The sequence below is a fragment of the Miscanthus floridulus genome, chromosome 8 (assembly GCF_019320115.1).
Source record: "Miscanthus floridulus cultivar M001 chromosome 8, ASM1932011v1, whole genome shotgun sequence".
Classification (NCBI taxonomy): domain Eukaryota; kingdom Viridiplantae; phylum Streptophyta; class Magnoliopsida; order Poales; family Poaceae; genus Miscanthus; species Miscanthus floridulus.
In genome coordinates, this window is record NC_089587.1 from 72212288 (window position 1) to 72221627 (window position 9340).

Genomic DNA, 9340 nt, shown 5'->3' on the forward strand with positions numbered 1-9340 from the left:
TAAATTCAATTCATTATTTCTGCTAATGCAGTCATGTCACCGGTGTGTCACTGTAAAGTAATTCAGCTTTGAATACCAAAATGTCTGAAACCATTTAGAGCTCCACTTATATACACTGGCCTTTTATTTTGCCTTCCATGCTGCCCACACATCTATAATGCAATTCTCAGATTTCCTTGTTCACTGCAGCATTTTCAGCGAGAGCCCATACTATATCAATCAGAAATTATTTGCCAATTATTTACCGTTTACATGTACTTGCCAACCATAGCTCTGGAGTTGGTAATTCATGTCCCATGCTATATTACATTAACTGAATGTGGGGCTACACAGCTTATTACCTTTGAAGCCCCATTGTTGTATTACTAATTCAACAGCTCTCTTCATTCACGCACCATCTGACGGCCGTTTCTCAATATCTCATTCCATCATTTGTTTTAATACAAGGTTATCCCACACTTTCTTATATTGATTTAAACTACTATTTCTGATGGGAAAATAGTTTTAGTGTGGCCTCACTGTTCTGCATTTTGCCGCAGGTTCATGAGAAATGCTCTTTTAATTCCAGTGACTGAGCTATGCATGAGTTTGAGCTCTAGCTCTGATAACCTGTCTATGGCAATTAATAGCTCCACCTTCCTCCTATTTCTCTTCTGGTAAACAAGATGCGGGTTGTTACACACCTTCATCACCCTTTTAAGCGGTTGGTGTTCATGCTGGATACTTGATGATCAAACGATTTGAAATTCAACCTTTTAGCCATAAATCTTCAGCTTCTAATATCTACTTTGCGTCTGAAGTCACACAGCGCAGTTCATACCTGCCACCATTTCTTGTGAACTATAGTGTGTGTTGATAAGCCATTAAAATTCCTTGTTGCACATAACCCATTTTATTGTTCAGAACAGTAGTCCTTTCAACATTATATCACAATACTCATACATAGGGATATTGTCATAAATGGTATGATATAAAATATGTTTCCTCTTCTTTTGCTTTACATAGTCTTTGACACTAAGATGCCAATAAGCTTAAATTCTTGGCTCCAATTGCTGCATTTTTTATACATTTTTTAAGATTATTATTGATATGTCAGATAGTCCTAGGAAAGAAGAGATTAGGAAAGTTTTAAACTTATTTATATGGAACGCTAAAAGATACAGCAACCTCATGAATAGGTAAGGCATCATATAGTAAGAAAAGATTGTTGATATGTGTCTACAGGATTCGGTCACAGAACTACGTATTCTTTTACTCTATTTCCCTATAGAACCCATAATTATTCGTTATTGTTGTTTTACCGTATTAAATATAAAAAGACCTCCAATCGTTCAGCTTTTGTACAACAGATATCTACATTAAACTCATAATATTATTTCCATACAGATATTAAACATATTTTTTACCTGCTCCTTAACCAGGTATTGGCCGGCGCGCGCGAGGGCGCGCGTGATGGACTAGTGAACTATGATTCCGGGTAAGTGGGTCTGTTCGAGTAATACAGAGAATTTTTTCATATATAGATATAATAAAGCTCGTGACCCCACTTAAGTTTTGTTTGAGTTTTGAATTTAGCTTTATTTGCAAAACGATAATGATAAGCCATGGTCGTCCGCCTGTGACTACTGTCCGGATGTGATTTCGTAGGAGCGGGCTCTATCTCTTCATCTCTCTCATAAACCAAAAAATAAATTCCCACTCACTGCACCCGACATAGCAGCGTGCCCACTCATTCGTCCGTGCCCCTTCCCCAACCATGAGCTCATCGGCTGCATGCGCCCTACTACCCCGCACCCCATCGCCGGCCACACCACGCGCCTATCCCAGACACTTGTGCCGCTCGCTCCCTAGCCGTCCATCCATCCGCCTCACATCGCCATCGCGCACACCGCTGACCCTGCCATGGCCACGGGCCGCGTGTGCCGTGGCACATCATGTCTTTTCCGGCCAAGCCAAGAGCACCCACGAGCGTGGGCGGTGCTCGCACGCCACGGCTCGCCGCCGGTTCCGACCCCGATGGCTGGAATCGATCGGTCTGGCCTTCCCTTCCCCTATGTTGCATATGTATGTTTTAAGTGTTTCAGATGTATGTTGCAATTGTGTTGTCTTGATGTTGCAAAAGTAGATCGACGGTGTTGCACATTTTGCATATGTTGCAAGTGTTTCAGGGGCATGTTGCAAACGTTTGTTTAAAATGTTTCATCTATTTCCACACGTATGTTGCAATTGTTAAAAATCTAGATGTTGCATATGTTGCAACAGTATATTCCAAATATTTAAGTTGTTTCAGTCTTATGTTGAATCAAGTGGTTTCATGTTGCAAGTGTTTTTTTTGGATGTGTTCATGTGCTTTACACACATGTTGTAAGAGTATGTTCCAAATGTTTGATCTGTTTTTAGTCTTATGTTGCATTTATGTTACAAGTGTTTTATGTTGTTCTGCTGGGGGCAAGCCGAGGGCTGGCGGACAGGGCACGTGGTGCGCCGAGGGCAGGGATGGAGCCAGGAAGTTGATTTTTCAATGTTAGGGGGCCAACAATGTTGAACTTTCAAATATTATTTGAATTTTAAAAAAATAGTGGAAAGTTCACGTTCATAGGGGTTGGGCCCCTGCCCGCCCCTCTTGTCTCCACCCCTGGCCGGGGGGGGGGGGGGGGGGGGGGGGGGGGGGGGCGACGGACAGGGGCACTAGGGGCTGACGAATCGGGTTACTGCGGGTTGGGGCATGCTGGGGGCGTGCTCGTTCTCAGTCTCGCTCATCCCAGCTCCTGTGTGTCGCCCGCGCGGAGAGTCGGAGAGAGAGGAGGGGGTTAGCGGAAGTACCAGCAGGCACAAAAATAGGGGTGGAGTGCACTCGTGGGCAGGCGAAGGCGGATGGGGACGGACTGTACGGCCTTCTGGACGCCCGCGTCCGTCCAGGCATCCAGAAAAACTAAAACCTATCTTTTTCTTTTATGCTCTTCTCGCCCAACCGAACAGACGGCCCAGCCACAGCCGTTCCGGCCCGCTCTCTATGAGGGTGTTTTTTGTCACGCGTGATGACAACGCACGGGCACACAAATCTTCACCGCAGGTGGCAGTGGCACCGACTCTTTTTTGTTTCTCCATCCATCCTTGTGGATGCTCGCTAGCTCCAACACCAGCAACCACGAATCCGAACACCACATCGCCACGGCATGACGAGCGCCGACCCGACCGTCGTCTTGGTTCCCGTCTGGGGCGTCGGCCACTTCGTGCCCATGATCGAGGCCGGCAAGCGGCTGCTCGCGCGCAGCAGCCGCCCGCTCACGCTCACCGTGCTCATTATGCCGGCGCCGTCGGAGAAGCGCGCGTCCGAGATCGCCGACCACATCCGCGAGGTGGAGACGGGTTCAACAGGTTTATGGCTTTCTGGATGGACAAGAACCAAAGTAACGGGAGTAGTAATAACTGGGCGTAGGGATGGATCTTATAAAAAAAAAGAAATATCCGTATTCAACGTTGATATGCGTATTCCACATCCGTATTTGATGGTAAAATATATGCTAAGTGAATATATCTGAATTTAATTTCTGCGACTTTTCTTCATCCGATTCATAGCCGTATTTGAAAAATATAAAATATTCAATATTATTCTTTTTTTTCGAATTACACAGGTACAAACGCAGGTGCTCAACACGCACGCACACTCATCCCTACGAACATACGTACACAGACCCTAACAAAGTACTTCCATATGAATAACAATGTGTTCTACTTGAACTATTGATATATAAGCAAATAGATACGTGTAATCGTCAAATCTAGTAGATATTCAAAAGTGGATCCAAATTCGCGATGGTGGAGGTGGCACGGCGGTGCTGCAGAGGAGTGGGTGGCTCTCCCCTACCCCGGCGGCGCCCTCCCCACCCCAGCGATCGAGCTCTGTCCACCTCGGCGGCCATGGCGCTCCCCACCCCCCAATCCCCCACCGTCGCCGCTCGAGCCAAGCTCGGTGCCAGTGCTGCTGGTGCTCGCACGCGCCGCTCGCTGCCGACTCCCACCCTGTCGATTGGAATTGACCGGCCCAGGCCTCTCCCCCCTCCCCATATTGTTTTAATTGTTTCAGACGTTTCAGAGGCACGTTGCAATTCTTTCGTATGGATATTGCAAAAGTAGATCGGAGAATGTTGCACATGTTGCATATGTCGCAAGTGTTTCGGAGGCATGTTGCAAGCGTTTGTTCAAAATGTTTCATCTATTTTCAGACTATGTTGCAAGCGTTTTTATCTGGATATTGCATATGTTTTCACACATATGTTGCAACAGTACGTTCCAAAATATTTCATCTGTTTCGGTCTTCTGTTGCAGCAAGTGCTTTCATGTTGCAAGTTGCAAGTGTTCTATCCGGATGTTGCATATATTTTCACATATACGTTGCAAGTGTATATTACAGATGTTTCATCTATTTTAGATGTATGTTGTATTCAAGTGCTTCATGTTACATGTGTTTCCTACTATTTGGAGAGTCAGCGGACGCCGCTGAAGTTCTTTGAAACTGACTTTTGGATGATGAACTCGAGCGCGCATTACACCGTGCACTTTGCAGCTTGCAGCTTAGGCACCAAGAGTCATCACCAGCTCAATGATATTCCTGTCAACAAGCTTGTCCAAACAACCGGGAGCAACTTGTTCGTCACTGAGGGTGCCATCTGCGACAACTAATCCTTCGGCTATCCATCTTTGAATTAGAGCTAATTGGACGATGCCAGGGGAATACACTGACATAAAGCAAGCAGCTCTTGTGAACAAAGTCGGGCAGGTCGTCGTACCAATCGGTGAGAGTTCTCATAATTTTCACAAACTCGATCAGCTTCTCTGCCTCCAAGTATGTTGTCGCCGAATGCCCTGTCGGCGAAATTTCGCTTACATTCGTCTACTCTCTCCGTCCCAGAATATCTGTCGTTCTCGCTTCCCGAGAAACAACTTTAACAAAAATATATATTAAAAAATATTATTATTTATGATACATAATTAGCATCATTGCAAAGATCTTTGAATCTAGTTTTTTAACAAATTTATTTAGAGACACAAATGCTGCACATATTTTGTACAAATTGAGTCAAAGTCGTGGCACGGACACAAAAAACGACAGTTAAATTGGGACGGATGGAGTATTTGATATGATGTCAGCACTCCAACGTGGAGGATCCATAAGAAAAGACGAGGATACCACTCTCTTGTCATTTTCAATAAGGGCCCTGACCTCTCCTCTTTTTTACCCAGGCCCTTCAACTTTCACTTGTTTCCACTTTTCTCCACTCAGAAAAGAGCGCGACGCACAGGGAGGGGTCCCATTCGGCCAACAATGACTATCCGGACATATTGCAAGAGAAATTAAAGGTTAAATGACTTTTCTCTAGTCAAAATACCCTTATGCTTTGTAAAAAAAAAACTCATATAAATCTTTAGTACACAAAACAAACACACTAATGACTATCAATGCAATCTGCAGACTAGATCGACATCCATGTTTCTGGTAAAAAAAACTCATTTATGACCTTTTACACAAGTGTTGACACACTGCAGCAATCAAATCATGTGTATATGGAGAATAGCAAAGGAGCAGAGCTAGTGGTTAAATAAATAGATAACCTACAATGGAGATGGTTTTTTCTTTTGTCAAAAACCATGTCATTTCAGCATAGCCTTAAGGACCAATAGGCACCCATGACTAATAGGAATAATAGTTTCGAGTCCTTATTAGTTCTAGAAGTTGAGTTAACACCTATTGGGTTGTTATGGTAAGTTGATGACACACCACTCAAAAGGACTGATGAACATGTGTAGAGCAATTTGTAGCAAATGGCTAAGTCACACTCAATGCGCACCTTGTGAAAGCTGACTAGAAAAGTTGAGTTTGTACTTAGGATGCCAACTTGAGAGGAGCTATATTAACATAGAACTTTTTATCATCTATCCATTCATATCTTTGTTGCAATTTTCTGAACAAACGTACCTAGCCATCTTGAGTCCTCCGCTGGTAATGAAAAATGAATTTTTAAATTAGTAATTAAATTGAGTGAATTTATTCAATCTTTGATGCATTTAACATAGGCCAAAATAACATTTTAAGCAATTAATTAAATATGAGGCATAGGAACAACTTGGTTGCATTCATTCTGGTGCATAATATTTTTTATTATATAGCGTAAGTTTTGTTTGAGTTACATTCAAATTCCATTTAAATTTTGCTGCAGGACACCGTTAAAATACGTAATATGCTGATGGACATCGCCTGGAGCGGAATTTGTCCAGTACCATTACAAAATCATATCCATTTGGCGTAACACTCCGTGTTTATTATTTTATTCATTTCTCAGGATTCAAGAGAGAGAAGGTGGGGGAAATGTCGTTTATACCCTTGTCTTCAACCTCCGTCTCTTCACTGATAGTTGCTCAAAATCATTGAAGTGAAGGAAGATATTGCCAAGGGAAACAATTCTTTATCGGTGTTTAGTTGTCAGATTAGTTAGAAGGGAAACATTTTTGAGCAATTAACTAAATCTAATTAAATATAAAGCATAGGAGCACCTTTGTTGCACTCATGCTGGTGCGTAGTATTTTTTTTTTTTTTGTAGTGTAGGGTAAGTTTTGCAAAATCTAGAAAATGAAAACTCATTTCTTATCTTTTCTGCTCTTTTCGCCCAACCGAACAGACGGCCCAGCCGGAGCCCACACTCTCCCTCTCTTTCTTCCGCCCGCAGAGCCGCCGCTTCGCGGCCTGTTGGCAGCCCAGTGCTAGCCCGCTCTCTATGAAACTTTTTTTTTTCTTTTCGCCCGTGACAACGCACAGCCACAAAAGCTTCGCCAGAGACGTGGCAGCAACGCCGGTGCGGTCTTGGAGCGTGAACGCATTGACTCGCCAGGGCCCCACTTTGTGTCGTTGGCTCGTTGCGACAGTGTAGAAGGTGACAGGTATCGCGGGATTCCAGGCCCATTCTCTCTTTCCCATCTCTACTCTCACTCCTCTTTCGTCACTCACTCCGCTCCTCGCTCGTCGGCTTTCCTTCCGTTCCACCCCGAATCCGAACCGAACATGACGAGCGCCGACCCGACCGTCGTCTTGGTTCCCGTCTGGGGCGTCGGCCACTTCGCGCCGATGATCGAGGCCGGCAAGCGGCTGCTCGCGCGCAGCAGACGCCCTCTCACGCTCACCGTGCTCATCATGCCGGCGCCGTCGGAGAAGCGCGCGTCCGAGATCGCCGACCACATCCGCGAGGTGGAGACGGAGTCCGCCGGCCTCGGCCTCGCCATCCGCTTCCACCACCTCCCGGCAGCCGAGCCCCCGGCCGTGGCCACCTACTCGGGCCCCGAGGAGTTCATCTCCCTCAACATGCAGCCGTACGTGCCCCACGTTAGGGCGGCCGTGTCCGGCCTGGCGTGCCCGGTGGCCGCGCTCGTGGTGGACATCTTCTGCACGCCGCTGCTCGACGCGGCGCACGGCCTCGGGGTGCCCACCTACGTGTACCTCATCTGCAGCGCGGCCATGTGCGCGCTCCTGCTGCGCTCCCCGGCGCTCGACGAGGAGGCCGCCGGCGCCGGCGACGTCGAGTTCGAGGAGATGGACGGAGGGGAGGTCCACGTGCCGGGGCTCCCGCCGGTGCCCGCGTCCTGCCTCCCGTCGGGACTGGTGGACAGGAAGGTCCCGACCTACAGGTGGTTCCTGTACAACGGCAGGCGCTACACGGAAGCCGCCGGCATCATCGTCAACACCGTTGCCGAGCTCGAGCCACACGTGCTCGCGGCCATCGCCGACGGGCGGTGCACGCGCGGAGACCGCACTCCGACGGTGTACGCCGTCGGGCCGGTCCTCGCCGCAACCATTACTACTCCGCCGCCCGCGGACGCGGGGCAGCAACAGGAAGAACACGAGTGCGTGCGGTGGCTCAACACGCAGCCGCCGGTGTCCGTGCTGTTCCTCTGCTTCGGCAGCGCGCGGTTCTTCACCGCACGGCAGGCGCACGAGACCGCGCACGCCCTGGACCGCAGCGGCCACCGCTTCCTGTGGGTGCTGCGCGGGCCGCCGGAGCACGGGACGAGGCTGTCCTCCGACGGGGACCTGGCCGAGCTGCTCCCGCCGGGCTTCTCGGAGAGGACAAAGGGCAGAGGCCTCGTGTGGCCCAGGTGGGCGCCGCAGAAGGAGATCCTGGCGCACGCCGCCGTGGGAGGCTTCGTCACGCACTGCGGGTGGAACTCGGTGCTCGAGAGCCTGTGGTTCGGCGTGCCCATGCTGCCGTGGCCATGGGCCGCCGAGCAGCACTACAACGCCTTCACGCTGCAGGTGGGCGGCATGGGGGTCGCCGTCGCGATGGAGGTGCGTAGGAAGGAGGACAGCTTCGTGGAGGCTGCCGAGCTGGAGCGGGCAGTCCGAGCTCTCATGGGAGGCGCCGAGGGGAGGGCGGCGAGGGAGAAGGCGAGGGAGATGAAGGCGGCTTGCCGGATGGCCGTCGAGGAGGGCGGCTCATCGTATGCGTCCTTGCAGAGACTCTGCGATGCATTCCATCAAGGTGCAGTGCTCCCTGCAGGAATAATGTGATTGATGAGGTCAGTGGCGGAGGCAGAAATAATTTTAAGGTATGGCTGGTTTACAAAGGTCAATCATGTATAATGTAATTATGTGAGGACTCATTAAAATATTATATAAATATATATATTACTTTGTGATCAGCAAATATAACAGAAATTCAAAAGCAAAGCACTGCACTTAAAATACCTCACTAAATGATTCGTTGGTGGTGCCATTTTTTTGATGTTGATCCGTTGTAAAATTGTACTGAGACTCAGCCAGCATCATACGGCAGCGCGACCAGTAAGACGTACAGTCGGAGACTGGATTGCCGATCGGCCAGAGAGACGTACGGGACAAATTAGCTTCCTTCTGTGAGTTTTTGCCGTAGGCCCATGACCATCACTTGATCAGGACGACCAGCCACCAGACACCAGCGCAGCCATGTATTGTATTTCACGTATATACACATAATATACTAGTCTTTTGTATAAAGGTTAGGTATGGCGGCCGCCAAACCTTGCCACACAGCTGCCTCCGCCCATGGATGAGGTGTTCCAGTTTCAGAATTCAGTTGTGTGTGTCTCTTCAGCCCAACTCTCAATAATCGAGGCTATCGAGCTTCACTTTGTTGATGTTGTAAGGACATTCTGTTCAAAGTTTGTTTATTAGATGACAACCATCCATACTTCAAATAAATTGTAATCGTTCAATCAGATTGTTTATTGGTGGTCGAAACCATGAAGAACGGTAGGATTTTCAGCAACTTCAGCGGCTTTATTTTAGAAGATCTTGTAAAGGATGTGACCATTC

The 9340-nt window shown here is 47.9% G+C and overlaps 1 protein-coding gene across 1 annotated transcript; it reads left to right on the forward strand.

The window, feature by feature from the left end:
• The first annotated feature begins 6927 nt into the window (after positions 1–6927).
• On the forward strand, positions 6928–9107 carry LOC136472560 (anthocyanidin 5,3-O-glucosyltransferase-like). Its single transcript, XM_066470259.1, has 2 exons — positions 6928–8595; positions 8806–9107. The coding sequence occupies exon 1, from the start codon at positions 7058–7060 to the stop codon at positions 8555–8557; it is 1500 nt and encodes a 499-aa protein (XP_066326356.1). The 5' UTR covers positions 6928–7057; the 3' UTR covers positions 8558–8595; positions 8806–9107.
• The last annotated feature ends 233 nt before the right edge of the window (positions 9108–9340 follow it).